This window comes from Sceloporus occidentalis, unplaced genomic scaffold (assembly GCF_023333645.1).
Source record: "Sceloporus occidentalis isolate IW3139 unplaced genomic scaffold, rSceOcc1.0.p SCAF_9, whole genome shotgun sequence".
Taxonomy (NCBI): Eukaryota; Metazoa; Chordata; class Lepidosauria; order Squamata; family Phrynosomatidae; genus Sceloporus; species Sceloporus occidentalis.
In genome coordinates, this window is record NW_028316989.1 from 47,698,223 (window position 1) to 47,722,136 (window position 23,914).

The 23,914-nt window shown below is 39.7% G+C and overlaps 1 protein-coding gene across 3 annotated transcripts in view; it reads right to left on the minus strand.

Moving 5' to 3' along the window:
• Positions 1 to 1,298: 1,298 nt before the first annotated feature.
• The window catches only part of LOC149307477 (C-myc promoter-binding protein-like), a 47,600-nt gene continuing 24,984 nt past the window's right edge, over positions 1,299 to 23,914 (minus strand). For 2 of the 3 annotated variants that reach the window (XM_089539253.1, XM_089539252.1), the window contains 20 exons: positions 23,124 to 23,269; positions 21,096 to 21,229; positions 20,029 to 20,164; positions 17,548 to 17,754; positions 17,326 to 17,454; positions 16,239 to 16,383; positions 15,835 to 15,951; positions 14,733 to 14,882; positions 13,339 to 14,426; positions 12,373 to 12,574; positions 12,187 to 12,281; positions 10,603 to 10,778; positions 10,362 to 10,508; positions 9,313 to 9,526; positions 8,614 to 8,868; positions 7,892 to 8,009; positions 7,739 to 7,765; positions 7,085 to 7,247; positions 6,719 to 6,783; positions 1,299 to 5,845 (listed from right to left, as the gene is read on the minus strand). In XM_089539253.1, the coding sequence (XP_089395379.1) occupies positions 5,709 to 5,845; positions 6,719 to 6,783; positions 7,085 to 7,247; positions 7,739 to 7,765; positions 7,892 to 8,009; positions 8,614 to 8,868; positions 9,313 to 9,526; positions 10,362 to 10,508; positions 10,603 to 10,778; positions 12,187 to 12,281; positions 12,373 to 12,574; positions 13,339 to 14,426; positions 14,733 to 14,882; positions 15,835 to 15,951; positions 16,239 to 16,383; positions 17,326 to 17,454; positions 17,548 to 17,754; positions 20,029 to 20,164; positions 21,096 to 21,229; positions 23,124 to 23,269 (3,851 nt within the window). In that variant the 3' untranslated portion in view covers positions 1,299 to 5,708. The remainder of the gene's footprint in view (positions 5,846 to 6,718; positions 6,784 to 7,084; positions 7,248 to 7,738; positions 7,766 to 7,891; positions 8,010 to 8,613; positions 8,869 to 9,312; positions 9,527 to 10,361; positions 10,509 to 10,602; positions 10,779 to 12,186; positions 12,282 to 12,372; positions 12,575 to 13,338; positions 14,427 to 14,732; positions 14,883 to 15,834; positions 15,952 to 16,238; positions 16,384 to 17,325; positions 17,455 to 17,547; positions 17,755 to 20,028; positions 20,165 to 21,095; positions 21,230 to 23,123; positions 23,270 to 23,914) is intronic. The other variant, XM_089539254.1, reaches the window with a different exon arrangement.

Consider the following 23,914-nt stretch of genomic DNA (forward strand, 5'->3'; position numbering starts at 1 on the left):
CTCTGCCACCGCCGCCTCCCGCGGGGCTCTTGCCAGGAGGACCCAGCCGCCGCCAGCCCTTTCTGGCCCATGGCACACGGGGCCCTCTTCCAAGTAGGTGGCCCCCCTTTACGGAGCCTCACGCCCCCCTGGAGGGCGCCCCCCACTATTTGAGAAACACTGCCATAGGGAAACATAGTATTTACCTGCCCATAGAGAGTCATTGGAGATTGCTTGCCCATAGGAACTAATGGAGATTGTTTGCCCATAGAGATTCATTGGAGATTGCTTGCCCTTAGGGAAACATAGTATTTACCTGCCCTTAGGGAAACATAGTATTTACCTGCCCATAGAGAGTCATTGGAGATTGCTTGCCCATAGGAACTAATGGAGATTGTTTGCCCATAGAGATTCATTGGAGATTGCTTGCCCTTAGGGAAACATAGTATTTACCTGCCCTTAGGGAAACATAGTATTTACCTGCCCATAGAGAGTCATTGGAGATTGCTTGCCCATAGGAACTAATGGAGATTGTTTGCCCATAGAGATTCATTGGAGATTGCTTGCCCTTAGGGAAACATAGTATTTACCTGCCCTTAGGGAAACATAGTATTTACCTGCCCATAGGGAAACATAAGAAATTGCTTGCCCATAGGAAATAATGGCAGTCAAAGTCGCACTGAAACTATGTTGTTTCCTCCGTGTAAATGCACTCCCAAACATTACCAGGCTGTAGTAATGCAGAAAGCCAGGCAATAAGGGGCCTCTACAGACAGGACAAAATAAATGATGCATGCGTCCTAAGAGTCCAGAAGTCCTTAGGACTGGATTGTGGCTTTGGCACGGCTTCCGGACTCTTAGGGCACATGTATCATTTAAACAGCATACCTCCAAAGTGACCTGAAGCAGCTTTATTTTGGTCTGTCTGTATGGGGCCTAAGTTGTCAGTAGCCAACCTAAAAGGATATTATAAAATATTGGGTATACACTTAAAACGTAGCTGGAGGCCTATGAAATGCTGGGGAATATGGACTGCACGTGTATCTTGAATCTCAGGTTGGACTAGTACTACAGCTATTAACATTTACATGAAATCTGGAAGTGTTAAGGAGGTACAAGTCACACAATCCTTCCTCACTCCTAACAAACCTGAATGTAATGAAGGGCATTCTGCACAAATTTCGGTAACTATCAGAAAAGTTGCCACTAATTCGGGTCACTAAGGTCTTATTAAACCTAGAAATGAAATTTTAAAAGCATTTGTCCTCTATACAAATTAAAAACAACACAACAAGCACAAAGATCCTTTTTTACTTTTCTTTATTGAGCTGTTGTAAAATTTTAAATAGACCCAATTTCTATGACCTTTCGGGGGAAAACACACTTTCCCCGCTTGTGAACATTGTGAAAATATACACCTTGAAATTGACCTACAAATCCCAAACAAAAATAAACACTTACACAGATGTCTTTCGTCGGTAAATAAAATGTAGAACATTACATATGTACAAATCTACAACCGTCCGTTTATGAAAGTGCTCTTTTGCAAATTAACATAATATGTCTGTTTTGAAATTCCAATGAATCCATATTGTTTTCCAGAAATAAAGTACTCCATGGAAATCCCCCAGTTGTACCTATAATTATTTTATATACACATTTACATGTAATGAGTATCCGTTTCTCTCTTTGGAGGACAGCATTTCCTACTGAAATACCAGAAGCCATCGACACAATAAAGCCATAGTCTTTACAAAAAGCAAATCTTAATGTCACAGAGAATTAGGGACACGTAACTGAGAAGAAACTCCGCTCCTTTTTACTTGAACTACTAAACAATGAAGCAGACAGATGAAAAGCACTGAAACATTGTGAAATGGAAACACAGGACTGCGTCACAGTCTTAGGAGAAATCACAACGTCTCCTCTGTAATAAATAGACTTTTAAGCTTTTAAATTTGTTATTTATGGGAAAAACCGAACAGAATATGAGGAAGGGAAAGAACTGTATGATCCAGAAGCCTGATATTCTGAACATCTAATTCGAATTAGGCAGCTCTTGCCACATGAAAGTTCAGGTTCAGTTACTCCTGTCTCCATTTAAAATATCCTTAGAAAAGGGGATAAGGAAGGGTTTAATGCCTGGGACTCTGGAGAGCTGCTGCCAGTCTGAGCCTGCATTCGCACTGCAGAAATAATCCAGTTCGATACCGATTTAGCAGCCATGGCTCAATGCTGTCGAATCCTGGGAATTGTCATTTTGTGAGACATTTAGTCTCCTCTGTCAGAGGGCTCTGGTACCACAACAAACTTCAGTTCCCAGAACTGCATTGCATTGAGCCATGGCAGATAAATCGGTGGCAAACTGGATTATTTCTGCAGTGTGGATGTTGCCTGAGAAGGCAATATTAGGTTTATATGTAACAGTGGTCATATGACACAGCTATCTGGAAAGAACTGGGGAGGAAAACAGATTCTTGAACTGCTGCTCCAGTACTGCAAATCCCAACATCTCCGGGGAAATTTAACTGAAATAACCAGTTCTTATACAAGAAGTGGCTTAGCAGGGCAACTGCAAGATGAAGGGATGACATGAATATTAAAACATGTTGTCGCTGGACTAAAGTTTCAACTCGCATCCCCTCCTGCAATAAAGTCAGTTCACAAATGCACTTGCCACTCATTGAGCATAAAGGAAACAAAGAGAGGCACCTGCATGTGTGAACCAAGAGCTTCTGGAAAAGAGCAGAGCTTTGCAAAACCAATTTTGGGTGGGCTATGTGTGAGGGGCCGTTTCAAGGGCCACCACAAATTTTGGAGCATTATGTGCTTAGCCTTTAAGGTGCTGCAACTTGGTTTTCCAACTCTCTTTCGCTCGTAATACTGTACTAATATAGGCTTCCTTCTACAGTACCTAAACTTGAGCTGATGGCATACGCTGCAGCTGGAATCGAGAAGCTCATTTTTTATTCATATTAACAGGACTTCGACAGAGATGCTTGCTTTCATTCCTCCCTCATCCATGCGCGCAACCTTGACAGATAGAGACTTTGTTTTACAATTATTATAATTTTTTGGGTGACAAAACTAGGTTAATTTGAGTCTTCCAAAGGAAGATGAAAGAGAAAGGCTGATCTGTAGTTTTCTTGCTATCCACACAAACACTGAACGGAGCTCAGGAAGGGCCCTCCGTCATGGCTCAAAAGTGCTACGAAACAGTGACTTTTATACAAGATGTGGCATTTCAAAGGCCCTCTTCTCCATAGAACAAATAGGTAAGGGCTCATTTACATTGGCAGTTACTGTGTACAGGTTTTCATTAGGAAACGCAATGCCGTTTCTGTGAAGGCTCCTTATCACACGCTCTGCTTTGTCACTAAGTGGTTTCCAAAGTTTGTATTCACCGTTTTAGAAAGTACAGCTTCATCACATAATTCAAAGAAACAGGAGTCCGGAAGACTACCTGTGTTCATCTGTACTTGCTCAATGAACACACACACATATGGAAACCTATGGCAATACAACAGGAAAGTCCATACAAACCCCATTAAGCTGAAAGGCAGCTGTTTCAGGATATGCAAGCTGGCTTGCGTGCGATGCATTCTTGGTGCATTGTGCCTTTCCAGAAGCTGTACCCCATGGATAACGTCGGACTACAACTCCCATAGGGTTTGCCGGCTAGGGACAATGGGAGTTGTACTCTGACGGATCTGGAGAATACCATGTTGGGAAATGGCTGTGTTTGAAGACCAATTTAAGACACACCAAAGATGTGTCTTTAGCCAAAGATGCCCCTGACAAGCTGTTTACAATGGGAGCTCTTCAAAAGCCAAGTGCAATATGACAAAGGGATCCACTGTGCAAAGAGAAAAATCTCTCCAAATCCTATGGGTAGCTTTCTGGATCCAGGCCTCAAGATAAAAATAAGAATCACCAAGGCCAGGTTTAATCCCATGATCTTTAGCACACTCAAACCACACAGGATCTGCAATTCATTGAGAAGGTATTTGAAGAGAGGTGCCAGAAGAGGCAACGCAACTTGAGAACAAGTAGCATCACACAGATGTGAGATCAGACCAAATGTCATAAAGTTCTCTAGTTCCTAACATTTAAAACTCAACTATGAAACAGAAGCAGCGTCTGAAGCTATGTGACAAAAAAAGAAGTTGCCATGCTGCCCGGATAAAACCGAACATAAAATAAACTAACGCATACCGGTATCTATTTTACACTATAACGGGGAAGGAGACTATACTTTGCTCAGTCACATAAAGTTATTTTTTGCCACTCTCTCCAATGTTTTGTTTAGCTTAGCTTGTACTAGATTCCCTCCTGAAATGTTTCCATCTATGTAATCCAATTTATATAACAGATTCCTGCCACTCCTCCGGTATCTTGCCAAAGTTTGGTTGGGATTTAAAGAGCCATAAAATTAAGTTCAATGTGCCCGCTTGATGCTTTTGCTGCATCCTTCAGGAACAGCAGGCCTGCAAGTCATTTTTAAGGGACACACATGACAAACCACATTCAAAAGCAGATTATGAGCTGGTCAAGAGCTTGCTGTTTTGGGCAGTTTCTTTTTAGATCATAGTCTTTGTAAGGAATTATCTATATAGTAGTGAAGCCAGCATGGCATAGTGGTTTGAGTGCAGGACTACTTTGGGAGACCAGGGTTCAAATCCCTGCTTGGCCATGGAAACCCACTGGATGAACATGGGCAAGTCACACTCTCTCAGCCTCACAGGAAGGCAAGGGCAAACCCCCTCTGAACACGTTCTGCCAAGAAAACACCATGAAAGGGTTGCCTTAGGGTTGCCATAAGTCAGAAATGACTTGAAGGCACACAAAAACATGGCTTCCAACCAGAGCTTGGAAATATCAGCGTCGGTATCAAGGCATTAGCTCTGAATTGGTGAGAGGAAATTAATTCCCTAAAGTCAAAATATTGAGTGGGGATGATATACAATTAATTTCCTAACATTAATCACTAATCAAAATGACATATCAGCCCACATTTTTTAAAAGTGACAAATGCGTGTTAATTCTGAAAACCTCACACAAGTCTGTAATTCTTGTCAGCTAAAATTTTAGACGGAATTATAGAATTTGTTCCCCTTTTTTGTTTCCTTTTGGAAGAAAACCTATTGACAATTCTTATTCTGACCGAGGAAAGTACCAATGTTTCTGCATTACTTTGTTTTTTAAAAAGGGATTTTTTTCCTGTAAAAAGGTCCGTTGCTATAAACTCCGTTTCTCAGAAGGAGGACAAACGTATTGCTGATGCAACAGGCTCACCAAATTCACTACAGCGGTTTAAAAAGTTAAAAAAATAGGAACTTACTATAAATAATTTAAAATCTGCTATTATACAACTCTGGTATTTGCTCTGTAACATTTCTTTTTAAAACATTCTCTGTAAACAGTTTTGAAAAGCTTATTTCATTCATGCAAACTGTTAGTGCATGGATTTGGTCCGCTTCCGCTTCCTGCAATGGACCATTAGGTTTCTCCATTAAGTGGTTTGTAGACACCATCCAAGAGAGCCTTCCAAATGGCCTGCTCTTCATGAGTCTTTCCAGTATCATTTTGCCTCCAGGAAATTCTGGTTTTAATTAAAATTAAATATGCTTTTTAATGGAGAAGGGTGAGTCTTTCTGAAGTCTCCCTTTTCTCTCTCCACATATGAACACTGCAACAATTCCTTACGCACGCAATGTTTTCTCTGTTCTTTAAAGGTATGGTTCCCCAAAAATTTTTCGGCATTCCATCACTCCGGTGCTTGGAGGCCTATCGCAATTGTGGGTGCTCTTGACCTGGTTTGCTGTGAGGCGATCGTAAGCCATTTTGTATTCTCTGTCGAAAGCATCTGTAACAACAGGGAGGAATAATTACTGTATATACTCATGTATAAGTCTAGAAATTTAGGTCAAAAAATTGACCCCAAAAAACCTGAGTCGACTTATCCATGGGCCAATGTAAATACGGTACTTTAAATCACACACACACATATATAAAATCATCCTCTGGTGAAAGGCAAGCATTTAATCTGCCCTGAAAGCGCTTCCCTCTTTCCAGTCGCTCATCCATCCAACCTTATGAGGACAAACAGTGATGTCTAGTGGAATTCTGTAAGTTCTTTGGCATTGTTTTCCCTTTGCTTCATCCTTTACATCCTTCATTTACATGCCCCTAAATTTTGCCCTCGACTTATCCATGGGTCTTATCAAAATCCTTAATTTTAGCCCCAGACCCTGCCCTCGACTTAGACACGAGGTCAACTTATAGTCGAGTATATACGGTATACACTATAGCAAAGGAATAGGCATAAGGAGTATCCCAGTTTAAGGACAGCAGTATTTCTGCGGCACTAATTTGACCAAGGAATTGGCAGAAGGCCCAGTAGCCTTTAACCTTTTTCTCCATCTAAAGCACCTCCACCTTTGAAAGCTGCCCAAACTCCACTGATACAGATCAGAGAAACAGTGTAGTTGAGAAAGTTTGGACACCTCCAGTGTTCATGCTTTTTCCCTCATCAAATGATCAGTCTCACAGCTGGATGTAGTACAAAAACAACCCAATGAGTCCAATTGTAGCTTTCCAACCATTACTGTAAATTTTCTAGACCGGGGAAAAAGACCTTTTGCATCAGGATTTTAAAAGAGGCTTCAAAATGCAAGTATTATTTACCGCTTATGAAACAACAGTTTGCAGTGATTAACTCTATGGATACGTAGCTTACCTATATCGATATTGTCTCTTCCGAGAGCAACGAGAGAGAGAAACAAGATCTCTCTATAAAGGCTCCTAAAAAGAGAATGGAAAAGCATTTATTTTAAAGACTGGCATTTTAATTCAGTTATACGAAATTACACGTTAATGTTAGGCACTGTACTTTTTGTACTTTTCCTGTCCCATTTTCTGTCCTTTCCAGTTGGGGGCAGGTATAAATTTCTTTGCTAATTTCATTTCTGAAGGAAGCAGTGAGTAATTTTAGCCAAAAAGATTTTTATTGTGGCTTTTATATGTCTACCTTGATTTGTCATGTTAAACACCCTCCATCTGGACCTGCCTTAAACTGCAGGCTCTTTCGAACTCACTCATTTACCTTTGCCTCTTAATCTGTGGAAATCTGTTAAGTCTCTCCAAGATTTGACTCATCGGTCCATAGACATCATTCATCTTAATGCTCTTCACCATGCTCCTTAAATGCTCCTGGTTAAATGAACTATCATCCTTCTGCAGCAAGCGAACCATGGGGTACTTTTGAGCTGGGAAAGAGAAAAGTCAAATATTCAAGAAGGAAACAAAACAAGAACAGCAGCAGGAAAAAAAACAAGTTAAAGGTAAAAAAGGAACAGATTTTATTCTGGTTCTTAAAATGTAACACAAATCTCATGGTGAATGATTTAGGATAAAAGAGAACAAAAAGTAAGCACAACAAAGCCATAAAGGGGGAGTTATAATCCATAGAGCACAACAGCTGCAAAGAAAAGGCTAATTCTAGGTATTATGAACAATTTCTCCAAGAAAGCAAATAATTAGAATAACTCCAGTGGATTGACTCAAAGGAACTTTAACTGGGCAAGGATTCACACATAGAACAAAAACAGCCCAAAAATTAAATACGTACTCAAGCAGTATGTTGTAAGCGACAAGCCACCGCATAAAACACACACACACACACAAAAGGGGGGGGGGGGAATAAAACTGGATTAAAAATAAATAAATCAGCCTTAACAGGACAGAGTGTAACACTCACTCTCAAACACAAGAGTATGGTTTTGACCTGCAAGACACAGAAAATGCCATGATTAAAATTCTCATTGCCCATCAGTTCAAGAGACTGTTGACAGTGGTGGGAATTATTTTCAATATGCAAAAAAACCTTCCAGAATGAATACAGACAACTTACTCTGTGCATTCCACAAAATGTACAGAGGTTGCCCCGGATCTTTGTGTAACTTCATGTTGTCCCACAACATCTGAATGAGAACATACTTGCTGTCCTCCAAGATACAATTTCTTGGAATCTGAATGGGAAGAACACAAAAAAATAAGTCTGTAAATATAGCTACAAGAAACTACAGCATATCAGCACACCTATTTTATTTAACATATGCATACATACATATAAAGAGAAAGAGAGCACAGTTCAGCAATTACTTCACGAGGATGGCTTTTTAAAAAACTAGGTTCCTATTCCAACCTTTACTAATATCTCCTGATCTCTGCTGTTCTTTAGCTTTATCCTTTACTCCCCAATACTTCCTTCTCCAGTGTGGCCAAAATGGTTTGAGTGTCATAGTCTGTTTTAGGTGGAATTATCCATCAGATTTCAGTGACACCTCTTGCCAACAGTATGCTGTACCCCATCGTATTATAATATTCAGTGTTGTACTTTGAATATCAAGAAAAGTGAGTGAAAGGAGGAGGATATTTAAAGATATGGGTAAACTGGGTCTAGTGTTAAGTGTCAGTCTAGACAAGTCATACAAAGTAATCGTGTCAATGGCTTCTAAAAAGTAAACTGCAATGGGCTTCACTGAGAAAGGGTGGGAATAGGGAGAGGAAGATATATGTAGACATTAAAACAAACTAGATGTCTTACAGTCAATGAAGCTCATTTTCTCTTACCTTTGAATTCTTATTGCAGTGCTCAGAGGACAGTATTAATCCTGGTAAGTTACTGGGTAAGTCCAGGCGTCGGAAATACCACACTAGATTCCAGAACACAATGGGATGGTGGTCCACAAAGTCTGCCACTGTGATAGCATGGTCCCCTTCGTTCTCTAATAAACTTTCAAGCTCCTTCCATACAACCAGAGGGCTCAGATAAGGAACAGTTATAGGCTCTGGGCTGGGTAAGTGCCACTCTATTCCCAGAGGATCCTGGTGTACAAATACAATAAAAGAAGTAGGATCATTATTATTGTCTACTAAGATTTTGTCTGGAGGTTCAGGGTGCCAGGCAAAGACATTTCTATATCCATTTACTTTCACTCAAGGCTTTCTGACATGATTATTTTGAATATTGTCTAACTTGGTTCTACAGTCATTGTAGAATTGCCCTTTTTATGGTTTGCTTAAAATGCCTTTCAAATGGCTGACATTAAAATATTTAAAATAAACAAATATAGTAGTATGTGAATGACAACATCAAACTCTGGAATCACAAGGTTCTCCAAAATGCAATTAAACATAATCAGGAGACCTTTCCCTTGATAATTGTTCAGCTACTTGATTTGCACCACTCCTACAAAGCCAATCTTGCTTTAGAGATTTCAGGCTTGCCCAGAAAATTCAAAGTTTGGGAAAGAAGACCCAGCTACTCACAGGCGTCCCTTGCAAAGTGGTAGGCAGGCTCCCCGTGGGAACCACATGGTTGTGTTTGTGGCTCTCTGTTTCCTCTGTTTCCAGTGGACTGGATGTACTGATGCTTCTTGACAGCGGGTGGCTGCTGTGTTCAGTGCTAACTGTATTCTCTTTTCTTCGAGAAGGGATCTGGATGCCCCTGGTACAGCTGGTGTCAGACTGTTTAGACTTGCAGCTGTAAAAAGATTTGTTCCATTTTAATTCCATCTAACAGAAATACATACTCTCTTTCTTCCTCCTCTACTCAAAGATTTCCTGAAAACCTCCTCCCCATTTCTCCTACATCTTTGCTTTGCCTAAAAATTATTACCATGCTGCTGCTAATTAATACTGAATAAATGATGTTTAATAAAATATCAGTTCATAATATTTAGCAATGCTAATCTCAAACTGGTTTCTATCATTAAGTGTTTTAAAGTCTCGTTTGCGTTTTTGATGGCGATATGCATTTTCTTATTCTAAATCACCTCCTACCCTACCTCAGATTTGCCTGGTGGGATGAGGCTCAAGTCTTTCCAATACAGTACAACATCTTATCATATAATCATACAGTTTAAAGGGGCCTCATGGGCCACTGGGTCCAACTCTCTACTCAGGGCAGGATCTCCAGCTATTGCGTTCTTAGCAGGTAGCTGTCCAGCCTCTTTGAAAGCAGCCAGAGAAGGAGACCTCACCACTTTTCTAGGCAACTGATCTCATTGCCAAATCACTCAGCTGGTCTCATTATTTCTAATGTTCAATCGAAATATACCCTCTTAAAACCATTAGATCTAGTTCTGAGGCAGCAGAGAACCTCTCTGTGACAGCCTTTGAGGTATTTAAAGAGTATGATCATGTCACACCTTCACCAGGCTGAACATGCCCAACTCCCTCAATCTTTCCTCATTTTTGTTTTGTTCTCCGTACCTCCTATAATCCTCATTGCTCATCTACAGCATTTAAAGTGTTGTCAAACAGCATTATTTCTACAGTGTAGATACACCCCAAGTTACAGGATGTGTTGCATTTACCTATTTGAATGCAAGTTATCATGAGTGGGTACTAGGGAGGCAGTAAATCCTGAAATGGGATCAGAGGAGCAAGACTTTCCCGTCTGGTTTGTAAAAGATAATGGAAGCTGCATGTTCTCTGAAGATGGACTGGACTTCAGGAAATATCTAAAGTAAAGAAGTTCATGTGACAAAAAGATGTTTTAAAAACAAGGATACAGAAATGATACAAGAAAGAGTCCAATGAAAGATAATCAGTTACCTTCCTGGCCCACGGAGATCTCTGATTTCAATGTTCAGGAAGGGCAAGAATAGGTTCCCACAGAACGGGCAGGTTGTGTTAAGGTTGGAATCATCAGCAGTCCAGCCTGCCATGATCTCTTCATCGTGTACGAGGCAGTCACACGTCCGACACCGTGAACAACTTGAGATGAGGACCTATGAGAAGCACTTATTTTAAGCCTTTGGCATTAATTTTGATCTCACTAGTGAGGGCAATAATATACCACAGAAAAGAGGTTTGCTGAAGTCATACAAATAACCCCATTTACTGGCTGCAAAAATGGAAAATATTCTTCTCTGTTTTCAGGGATGGGTTGGATGAATTCTTGCAGATATAAAGGACAGTGGAGTCATACTTTGAACTGCTGACAACAGAGGTTCCTCTCTCTTTACAAGCATGCAGACATTTTGTTGCTTCATGAAGTAGTGGCAACACTCCTAGTGCACTTTGGTCATCATTTCTTCCACAATGCCTTTGTGAAAGGACATTACATATCAAACATCTTGTTCTAGCGAACATACATGTGTGTGTGTATATGTGTGTGTGTGTGTGTTTAAGTAAAGGTTACTGTTTTTTTGCAGGTCAGTAACGTCTGCAAACACATTTGCTTCTTTAACTGATCATTTTTCATTTCCTATCACACACCAGAATTAAAAGAGCCTCGGAAAGCAAACAAGCGTGCACTTAAATTTCAGTTTCACTAACAAAAATTGCCCCCTGCCAATTAAACCAATTACAACTATAGCTGACGGTTCAGCTAATTAAGCCAATTAAAGCGTATGGACCTAGGAAAAAACAGTTTGAGTTCAATGACTGAACCCACAAAAAACCAAGATGCTGTTCATTCCAAGGTGCTTCCAAGATCAGCAGCCAAATCCATATTATGCGCCTTCTCCTTCCCTCTCTGCTGGTGGCCTAATTTTCAAACCCAGAGAATTAATTCTCTCCTCCTGACCTTTGCGTACTTTCATACGTTTCTACACAGTTCTGTAGTCTTTAGTGAATTGTGTCAAGGACACTCTTCCCTGACACTAAAAATTAATTAGTTTCCTCACCAGAAGAAAAAGCAGCCCTGAGGATTCTGATGCACCCTAATGTCAACAAATTAGCAGCTAAATTAATATCTTTATAGAACTGACAAACACATTTCAGATTGATTAGCCAGATCCTCCTCTCAGCAGACTATCACTAGGTATCAATGATTGCTCATTTGTTAACATTAATTAAGTGTTAAGGGGGTTCATTTGGAAGAGTAATAGAAGTAACTGGCAAAAGTGTACTTCCATTAATATTGGAATTTTAGTTTATTAAGGAAAAGGTCATCTGGATTTATATTGCATCTGAAAGCAGCTATCCCCAACCAGATGCCCTTCAAAGGGCAATAGAGGCTGGGGATTATGGAATTACCATCCTCATCTCATGCATAGTAGGCTGAGATAGCCTATCCTAAAGTAATTACTATTTAAAGGGAAAGGTAGAACTGGAAAACATGTAAACCATTCTTTTTGCTGGTCTTTCCCTGTTATAATAAACATGCTATTTAAAAAAATTAAAATACCATACCTCCAATGCATAATTCTGGAACACACTTGTACTGCTTGTGCTGCAAGATGATACCAGCTCTGATCTGTCCGGCAAAAGAAACTTTGAAAGGGAGCCTAAAAAGCAAGCATTAAAACCATTAGAAAGCACTGCAAGTATTTAAGGATGAGGAAATAAAATCCGAGTAATCGTGTAAACATCACTTACCACGCTTTGATGAGCCATTGTTGGAAGCTGAACTCTCGAGACTTGTCCTGCTCAAACCAATCCCTTTTAACACAGAGGAGGTATTCTCTTGAGGAGAAGAGTTACTGTCAAAATCATTGCAGACTTCTTCATCTGTCAGAGAGGTAGATTCTGAATCTAGGGCTCCCAGGGATGAAATGCTCGCCCGGTCTGAATTTTGATCCTGAGGACAAAAACAAAGACCATTTCTTTGTCAACAAAAAGTATTTGGAAGAAGCAGTGGCACCATGGAGTTCAGTGACAGCCAGTTCAATGGCCCTGTTGGTTCAAGCCTCACTCAGGAGCAAAATTCCTGCCAGTTCTGATCATCAAAATTCACTATCATTAATTATAGGGAAATGTTCAGTGCTCAGTTCAGACTTTATTACACAGAGGCCTAGATTCTACTTCCCAGAACTTATATTATATCTTAGCATACATTAATAGAAACGCTGCTCTATGATTGACAAAATCATGGTTTTCCCTTCCTTTTAGAATCTCCCAGGGGAAAAAAATAGACGTACTAATTTAGGTAGTGTTTCCTTATTTCTCAACGGTTCTCAAACCATGAGATTCCCATATATACACAGATTTTTGTCTAAAACATTATGTTAACCTGCAGTGATAAAGAAACATCTGTATATACATCTTCACTAGAGCTGTTCTGGTACTGAAGCAAATGAGACTTCAACACTCCTGCCAAAGTAATTCATATTTAGCATAATCCACCAATGGCAGTGTTAAGTTTCTGGCATTGTAGAGTTACCAATTCTATATCAAGCTAAAGAATGCAAATAGGAATCTTTTGCAAGAGTGAAGACCATCCTGTTCTTAATATGCGACTAACGTCATGTGAGACAGATTGCATGAAGTGAAGGACAGTACTCAGGGCCTGAAACTTTCTTGAAGCATTTTGTTCCTTAAATAACAATGATTTATGAGCCATACCTTTGACGATGACGCATATGTAGCAAACTTTGAGTACCACTTGCTGGCCTTCTCTGCAACTCCTTTCCCTGCAGAAAACATGCTGTTCTTCAGGACATCAAAGGTGGGTGTTAGGAGTGTATCCAAATTGAACGCAGTTGGAGAAGCAAGCATTACTGCACTGGCCATATCCTGAGACTGTCCCCGTGAAAGATTATTCGGGGAGAACACTGGCGAGGACCAAAGTCTTTCCCTTACCTTTTCTTCATTTTTGGCATGATAGCTTTTGGATTTGGTAAGGCTCATTGGTCTGGGTGAGTTTGGAGGAAGGCTAGATCGCCGACATGGTTGAGCAAACGTTGGGCTCTTTTTAATAGTGTTCTTGTCATGGTATGCTTTTTGCAGATCTAAGCTTGGTGCACGGCTCGATAAGGGGCTGCTCATGTTGTTCATATACATCTCTATTTCTTCAGCCAAATCTCGCCTTGCAGATGGGGTTGAGACACTTTTGCTATCCTCTTCATCCTCTTCCTGTGGTCCTATCTCAGCAGCCAGCAAGGAGAGTGGATCAAATCCTGTTTCAACATCAGTTTTCTCAATGGGCTTGACTGGAAAGCTGATGGTGCGCTGAATCCTCTTTGGCTTTTTATGCAATAGTTTCACAGTTTTCACTGAGACGGGTTCATTATCCAAATCTTCCAAATCGAATATAACTGGAGACTCCATTTTGTCCACAAAACAATTCTCGTAGGGGGCATCCTCATCACTAGATTCCCTCTCCAGGTTCCCTCTCTTAATGGGTTCCAAAGAAGACTGCCTGATATTGAGAGTCTTTGGCCTTATTCTCTTCTCAAACACTTTAGAAAGGATTTTCGCATCTACTCCTAGTTTTTCAACGATCTCTTCAGGACTTACTTCATGGTTAATTTGATTTTTCATGAGTTCTATCAGAGCATCTCCGCTCAGGTTGCGGTTCCTGTTTCTCCAAACTATCCGTTTGCGTTCTATTTCAGCTGCATTTAAATGCTTGTTTCTTAAGTTTACAACTTTAGTAACTCTTGTTTTGTTGATACCCTCAAAGGACGAGAAGAGCAATCCTGCCGAGCTTTCTGAGAGGGAAAAGCAAACACAAAAGCCGAGAAAGTGGGTTACTTTCATTACAAACACAAAGGTAAGAACTTGCCATAAAGCCCAATAAGGTATGCATACTTTTTTCTCAACATGACAAGAGTATGCAGAGTTCAGTATTTTGTACTATATTTACAAGTAAACTATTCAGGGATTAGAAATACATAGCCATTGTATGAATGAATGCATATAATGGGGATGCTTTCTGACAGAAAATGGGTAAAAATAAAAGTTTTTTTAAAAACCCACTATGTAGTAAGAACAAACGTTCAAGCATATCAACTCACCTGTACTGATATCTCCGGCTGCATCTGTTACTTTGCCAATTTTATCACTAATACGAACAATCCTTGAAGCAGTCTTAGCACTATTGGAATTCTGATAATTTAATGCATGAAGGCAGTCACCACTTCCCTTTCCACTCTCTATCTCAGATACTGTATACAGACAAGATACATAGAGAATATCAGGAACTGAACTGCTCTTAATAATACTGTACTTGAAAACATCAATTAACTGCAGGTCATTTCTGCTTAATATAAGGTATCAAAAAGCCAGGATGAAGACAACCATTTGAAACCCTGTAGATATCACTCCTTTTTGCTGTTATGCTGGTGGCTGGTATCTTATTATAGATGCTTCTATACAATACAATGCGCTTGTGGATATGCTAAGATACTATTAATGCTAAGACTTGAAACAGTACACCTGCCACAACTGAAAGCAGTGAGCATACATGATAAGAACACTCAGTGGGAGATGAAAACATTGGGAGAGAAAGGAAACGTCTTGTCTCCTAGCCCCAACTGTATTAATGTTGCTTTAGATACTCCCTTCATTATCTGGTTACTCTTATCACTTACACAACTGAGCTACAAAGTCTTCACACTCTTCCCAGAAGTGCAAGAAATCTATGCTTTCACCTATCAGGTTTTTCATTTTTGGCTTATGTAATCATAATAAGACTAGAAACTCTTGTGCTGCTACCACTTAATATAAATGTCAATATATTATGTGAAACCGCAGTAGTTTTGCTATTTCTGCAGTGTTTATTTTTCTTCAATGAACACTGAAAAAACTTTTAAGTGTTTCTAAATGGTTGTAAGCTGCCTTAAATCCCATGCTAGAAGAAAGAAAGGATATAATAAATGAATAAATCTTCATTATATAGTGCAGTCGTTCCCAAACTCTGGTCTTCCAGGTGTTTTAGACTCCAGCTCCCAGAATCCCTCATTATCAGACAAGGTAGCTGAGGTTTCTGGGAGCTGAAGTTCAAAATACCTGGAGGACCAGAGTTTGGGAATTCTGCTAAAATGTAAAATAAACCCAGTTTTGATGTCGAGGAACAAAGCACAGACAGCATGACAAGTGTCAAGATTTGTTACGTACAAGAACTGGAGTCACTCTCCTTTTTCTCTTCTTTTTGTTCACCATCCTTCTGAACAGGTGCTTTCCCTTGCTTAACTGCTTCTTTAGACAGTCTGTATAAGAGATCCGAATGCTCTCCTATCATCATACAAAAACAACACAAGAAAATTTTTGCCATTTTGCAGAACTTAATTTGTTATTAGGAGGTTTCCAGTGAAAATAAAGAAACGGTGAAATATTGATTTCTGAAAAAAGCAGTCTTAAGGTAAGATAACAGGGTAGGTTAAAATTATATATACGGTATTAAAAATAGCTCTCCTTGGCTCTGATTCTGATGATCTTTCTCTCTGACCCACTACATTTAGGCACACAGCACACCTACACACACACAATTACAAGCTATAAGACTTATATGAATACTTTACCAGAAAGAGCTTTGTGGATGCCATTTGCAGGCTGCTTTCTTAGGACTCTTTTGAACTGTGCTATACCTAAGACGACATTTCTTATCTTTGTCCACAGAAAATAGCCACTTCGATTGCTTGATGGCCAGGTGCTTTCCAAAACAGCCTGTAACAACATGAAGTGGAATTTTAGCTACACACACTCATGCATCTGGAGGGAAGGCCAGCTCTGATTCCATTCTGAATTAAAATAGTCAGGTGAGGATGAGAGATATTGCCTCAACCTCAAGAAATTTATTAGGATGAATGAATTAGGATTTGAGTTTCAGCTTCCTTAATTATATTCAGCATTCTTGTCTGCTTCTTATTTTTTAAAGACAACAGTTGTGGTCATCAGCCTATATCACTGCATTTTATTATTATTATTATTAACCTTTATTTATGAAGCGCTGTAAATTTACACAGTGCTGTACATGCAATCTTTTTAGTTAAACGGTTCCCTGCCCTCGGGCTTACAGTCTAAAAAGACATGACACAGAAGGAGAAGGGAGTGGTGAAGGGAAAGGGTAAGACCAAATATTAGGAAATATCACATCTGGCCATTAGTTGCTGAAGCAGCACAAAAGCACTGTTACCTTACTGATATGGCACACTGATTTGATGAAGCTTTTGTCTTGTTTTCTGAAAGGCTTTGCTACAAGAAGCAGTTAATGGGAGTTCCCACCTATAGTCTAAGACAATGGATGCACTGTGTTTATACTACTATCCCTTACCTAACAAAGCTAACAGAATTTCAGAGGAGGAGTTCTGGATTGGGAATATGATGCAGGGGAAAAGGGTTAAACATTCTCTCTCTACTGTCATTGCTTCACATCAACACTTTTTAAAACAACAATGGCATTTCCAAAGAGCATTGTAGTTTCAGACTGATGGTTATGGCACTTCAATGTGTTCACTGTCAAAAATTTGTGAGCAAAGGGCATGCTTTACATTTCTGGTGAATTAGTCACTGAATGAAAATCGGAGGGCAATAAGCTGCCTTAACAAAGTATGCAATGAAATGCTTCCCTATCGTTAGCAACAACTGCATCCCGTATATTTTATTTACCTTATTATAATAACCATATGTAATGGCATTAGGGTCAACTCCAGCCTTTTTCATTTCAAATAGGACTCTCACAGCTAACACAGGCTGCCCATATTGTCCGCACAATTGCATCAACACCCGGTAGCATACCTGAAAAGGGAAAGTGTTTTTGTTAGCATCTCGCTCTCAAGAAGTGGACATATATCATACTGGTGTCATGGACCAGCACAAATAGCCATGTACCTCATCAGGTGGGTCAATCTTTTTAGCATGCATTTTCCGCAGCACATCATAGGCTGTTCTCAAAGCTCTTACTTTGGAATGGCAGACTTTAACATAGGCAGGGAGACAGATAAACCATAAGCCATAACAGTGGCGCAGCAAACACCGGGACCACATCTGAGGGATGGAGGAGTATCTTTTAGCTATCTTATGGGCTGACTTGATTTCCTGCAAAGATACATTGAAAACAACACACTCAGAGATTGTTACACCTTTGAAATAATACATGGGCCTAAAAAAGGAAGAAAAGAGCAAAGTAGAGTTCCATCATTAATTATTTCTGTAAAGGTTTTCAGTTAACTTGTCTGCTTACTAAGGGATGTCTATGCTTTGACTCTTTAGGTTTTGTATTCACTAATAAACAACTCTACCTGCCTATCAAAGCAGTCAGCTCTGACTTTCATGTTAATTATAGTACAGTATTGCATCATTTCTAACATAAACTAAACTGATGTTTTTGCTTGTAACTGAGAAGACACAAAGATGACTAATTCTACTAATAGCATTTTTAAAAACCCTGAAATGCAAACGGTTCTCTGGTGAAATCATTACAGGGTGACGGCATGGCAGTATTACAACTACAGAACATAACTATTCATCCGAAAGGCAGCAGAATGTGAAGTCCATTAGAGAGGAAAATAGGTTCCTTTCAATGGTTGCCCAAACCACAAGACAGATAAGATAAAAGTCAAGGTGATGCTATGTGAATGCTGAACAAGAGGAGATCTATAGAAAATAATGATGAGCTGCTGGTTCGTTATGCTTGCTGTGCAACCAGCAGGTGCTGAAAATAATGTTCGTTAATTAAAGCACTGTGTGGGTGCATCACTTCATTCCTACATGCCAAGTTTTGTTCAGAGGAAAAAATAAATAAGGCCAAGTGATTTAACTATCCAAACCAGATGTTAAATCTGCTTTCAGCTGCAGCCACCGCTGCTAGAAAAGATGCCTCCAGCAATCCATAGGGAAGAAAATGATGATAAACTGCTTTCCAATGGAGTATCTAATTCTTGACATGAGTTACGGTGAGTAGTGACCAACTCTCACCTTAAATGGTTTTAAAATGAAACAATTTCATGCAAGATAAGTCTGTCAAATGACTGCAAATTTTGATGGCCGCCAGGGTGAGAGGTAGTATGGCTCTGAGTTCCACCTGCTGTGGAGCAACAATGGAAAAGTGCTATGTTTTCATCTCTGTCTTGTGGGCTTCTTGGAAATATCTGTGGCCATTCAACATGTCCAGAATGCTGGAATAAGCAAACCTCAAAGAGACATAAAATTGGGTTATAAGTGAAAAAAAGAAAAATAATGCTATGTAACTGTGACCACAGGGGTACCCACATTAGATTCTTGACCACCCTAATTCATTCTGGGCAATTAAGAAATCATTGATGCAATTCAGGCACTACATAAAGCTCCCAAAAAAATTAACAAGGACTAAGTGGGGAGAACAACAACAACAAGAATCCCATAAGTATATTATTCATAAGGGCAGTAGAAAAAAGAAGTTATCTAGGAAGACACGCTATGAGGAAGAAGATGCACACTGTGGAAGAAATGGCTTTGAAAAGGACTCACAGTGCAATAAAGTGTGCATTTGCCCAGAATAAATCTCACAGAGGCTCATTCCCAGATGAATCAGTACAGAAGTGCAGCCTTAGTGATGTAATAGGGCTAATTCTAGTAGCTGGGCAACAACTGCTATGAACAGCAGCAGGAAAGAAAGAGAAAAAAAGTGAGATTAAATTATAGTTCAGAGCCTCCAGGGAGGATGAATTCCTCTTTAGAATTCAGTAGAGGCACTCAATCTAAGTACATGCTATCGAGAGACAAAGCTTTATAGAGCACTTGAACACTGGAATAATTATTCCTGCAATGCTCGTATGCAAGAGAAATCTGTAATTCTGGATTGCTACAAGGCTACTGGTATGTCAATCATTTCTTTTTATTTTCAAAACAATGCCATTGTTAAAAGAAGGCATCCATAATTGTACACAATATTTGCTCTTATTTCATTAAACGTGTGTGGTCTGAATGTTTTCTTCAATTCAACTAAAATGCTAAGTGCTATTCTAGGCACATCCACTGTGGGTTTTGACTTTTTTCCTCCTCTTCCTTTGAACAATAGATGAAATTTGCCATCCTGGATCATGCTATTTAGCTCTCCTGAGTTTCGAAAGCTCTTTGCTGTCATGCTTTGATGGGCCGCTGTCTGAGAAGCACTCCAGCCCAAATCCTCACAGGAGGTGAGATTCTGTAACTGAACTGGATTTACTCAAAAGCTGCCAGAAATGTGGCATCCAGTTTTCTGGTAGAAGCAATCCACCAGAATTCCCCAAAGACACAGGAAGAGACAAGTGAAATGTTTTTCGCAACGCCATAAGAGACAGAAAATCCAGATGTCTGAACAACGAAAGGTGCAACACGCTTACTAAGTCGTACCTGTTTTGTTCTCCTGAACATTGGCAGTGGGCTGTTGGGGCTGCTGGCTTTCGAAGATAATTTGTTGTTTCGGATTGTCAGGAGTCCCACAGGATGTTCAAATAAATCTTGCCTCAGCACAGGAAACCCATTGTAACTGAAGAAAAAGAGAGGCCCTGTCTTATTTTATTGACTTACAGCCCACATTATCTTGAGGCCTCAGAGCCATCACACTGCTCTGGGATCCTAAGTACCTGGCACTTCTGCATGGTAAGAACAGTTAGCAAACTTTGATTTTGCCATTTTATATAAGGGACACCATTTTACTACCCATCGTATTTAATGGAACTTGAACATCCATGGATTTTGGTATCCATGGGGGGGGGGGGGGGTCCTGGAACCAAATCCCAGCAGATACCAAGGGCCACTATATGGGCTACAGCCACTGAGCATGGGCTTGGCAATGGTAGCAGTTTAATCTGGGGAATGGTCTGTGGCCTTGCCACCCTTTTCTTAGAATGGTCCTTCAGGTACATTACATGAGGACCAAACCTCTGTGTGTTTACTACAAGCTAAGTATTTAACTAATATTTGTTTTAAAGTACTCTATTCCACTAGATTGACAACATTATTAGTATTGATTGTACTTATGCAAGGAACGTCTGTAAAGCTGATTTAGTTTCTAATGAACAAAGCAGGATCAGAAACCTCTAAAAATCAATACTAACCTGTAAATTCATTTGAAAGAGAAAATTAAGTTGCTGGATTAAAAACGGACGTTCAGGAAGGCAAAACAAGCACCCTGTTGAAATAACCTTGTCTGACATTTGTAATTACTAAATTCATTGCGTGCATTTTTATCCTAATCACCTGATACTACAAAAAGCTAAAGCATACCGCAAAACAAGAAACTTCTTTAGGTTTTAATGGGATACAAAAGATGGCTTTTTTCATCTTTAGTTCTTAAAGAGATATAAAAGATGACTCCATGGAAGGATTTCCAAAGGCACAGGTGTGACATATGTTGCTGCTAAGACAACAGAAGAACCACCATTCCCCCAAGGTTTTTGCAATGCTCCAAGGGTTACCTGTACTGTGATGGAAGCTCTTCTCCATTGGGAAGGTGAGGAATCTCAGGAGGAGTTATGAAAACAGTGTGCTCACTCCTGTAGGACTCATCAAGTTCCATAAGCCGTGCCTCACCAGTCCTATCCGTATCAACCTGCATAAAATGGATTTAAAATTTATTATTATTCTTCAAAGCATTATATTTGTGCCTGTTGAAGAACTGGTTGGGAAGCAGAGAATGTGAAAAGAGTTGTCAGAGGTACATATAAGAGACATAGATGCTGTTCCTTCTTAACTGACTGTCACTGTCTGCCATTTTTCTCCCTTCTAATCTCTTAAAAATGAAAGGAGACAATTCTGTGCCTTGGACTTCTGTAAGCAACTTTAGAAAATCAATATAAAGATGACGTGTTGTTTTCAACATGCTTCTTTCAAAAGACACCTGCAGTTTCAAAACACACTCCTTTTATATAATAACCCCATACTGACTTCAGAGGGTTGTCTTGCAAATAATTCAGTACTGGGTTTTCCAATGAATAATGTTTTTCAACCATTTCAGAAACAGTGCCATGCTTATTTATTAAATAAGCAGATTTGTTTGTGTATATTTATACTATAAATATAATGCATAGTGTTTAGTTAATCTGCCAGACCATTTACCTTCAGAAGAACAAACCACCAGTTTCTGAACAGCCCATTTTTCACTATAGCCTATGTGAGTGCAGACTGCCTGACACAGGAACACACTTCTGCTCACAGGGAAACTGACTGAAATCAATAAAGCAGCACTTTGGGGAGCTGTCCACCTTCCTAGGACACAAGGAAAATGCTCCAATTTCACAGTTGCCCTATTCCTCTCAGGTGTGTGACTTATTCTTTTATGTTTGCAGCAATTGCCTCAAGGGTATGCTTGTAAAAATGAATGTCACCATCTTCAGAACATTTCTGCCGTTTACAGAAATTTCAAGGACACATTTTGAGATTGAGCAGCCGCTGTAAAAATGCCATTCCCCTGGTTGCCACTGCCCTTCAGTTCTGTGAGAAGCCAATCTTTGGTATCAAAAGCAATTAGATAAACACAGTGCAAGGTATACAGGAGCAGCATCACAATATAGTTGCTGCCTCTTACACTTCATTTTTACATTTGTGGTCTCAGACCTATCTCAGATAAATATCTCTGGGCTTGCCTGTTGCAGCTGTTGCCTTTCTTGGATTAGAGTTCCTCCAACAGAACATCTGCAAGGAGAAGCCAAGGACCTAAACGCTTCTTTGTCATTTGGTACCAACCCCCATCCCAGATATGGATATAAAAGTGCTTATTGCTGTTTGCTGGAAAGCATCATGAGTTAGTGATTTAGTTTCCTTCTGTAGTCTTTGATATCTAATCCAATTATTTGGGTATGATGATGATTCTCCAATCCTCTATTCCCCTATTCTGTGATCTGCCTTTTGACTGCCCAGGAGCACATCTGTTTTATCTGGATTAAAAGTTGCAATATGTTTGTTACTGATGACAGACACTTGTTTAGGACCAAGATAGTTTCCTCACATTGGGATGGAAAGAGCACTAAAGTTGGGTGTCATCCACATATATATGGCATCACACCCCAATACTCTGGATGACTGCTCCTTGTGGTTTTGTGTCTTAGTTAAATGGCATGGGGGACAAAATAGAACCCTTAAGGACCCTACAGGCTAACAGCCCAGGGATTAAAAAAGACAAGAAAACAGATCTAGACACCTCAACAAAGGCAGCAAAGCCTGCCTGTTTTCTCAATGGAGGCAAGGCCCACATATACAAACTGGAGAAAGGGATCCCCTAGAAGTGGCTGGGGGGATCACCCCTCCCAAGCAGCCTTCTTCTGAAGGATTGTGTCCTCAGTGAGTCACATTTGTAACAGTGGTAAACCACTCCTCACTGCACACTCCCATGAATTTCTGGGAACAGTGAATATCTGAGTGACCCAGTTTAAATTGCTTAAAGTTAGCAGAAATCTTGTCAACTGCATGTCTCTCTGCAGTGGAGAAAGATTATCAGGCACACTTACTTTATTTACACAGTCATCAAAAAACGCAAGGCTTGCATCTTTATCGCTAACAAAGGAACATTCTTCAATGAAACGAATGAACATCTGTGTCTTGGTCATCATAGTGTAAAACTTCTGATGTGAACGATCGCGGCTTTTTAAGAATCCTGTGGAAAAAAAATACAGATATTATGAACATGGTTGGGCAGGGACAGCAAAGGACATATATTCTACTAAAAACTGGAATGAAATGCTGGCTTTGCATAACTGATTTTGCTGTTTTCCATTCTTTGCCACCCTGCCAATACAAGTTAACTTGAGCAATAATTCTCTCTTTCATCTGAAATGGCGAACCATGGCATTCTATGAACAATGTGCTCTTAACTCACATTCAAACCACATTTAGACCAGGCTGCCAATAAAGACAGAAGGTGAGGAGAAATCATGTGGGCCCTGGCTTAGTAAATTATGGTTTAAAAAGCCAGGAACACAGATCCAAACCTGGCCACAGACTGCTACAAAATACTTTTATAAGTAATCATTTCAGATATGAAGGGCATTTTCCCATGTGATGCTTAAATCAACTTTGTTTTCAATCATCTCCAAATATAACTGTACATTTTACATCGGCTAAGGTGTGCACTTGATACTCTTATCATCATATCATCATCATTTTATGTAACACAAGACTGTCACATTTTTAATGCAATATATGATAGCTCTAAACCCAGACTTGACATCGAATTTAGCCTCAATGAAACAAAAATAGGAATTTTCAAGGTAAGAAAATTTCAGGATAAATTAAAGGAAAA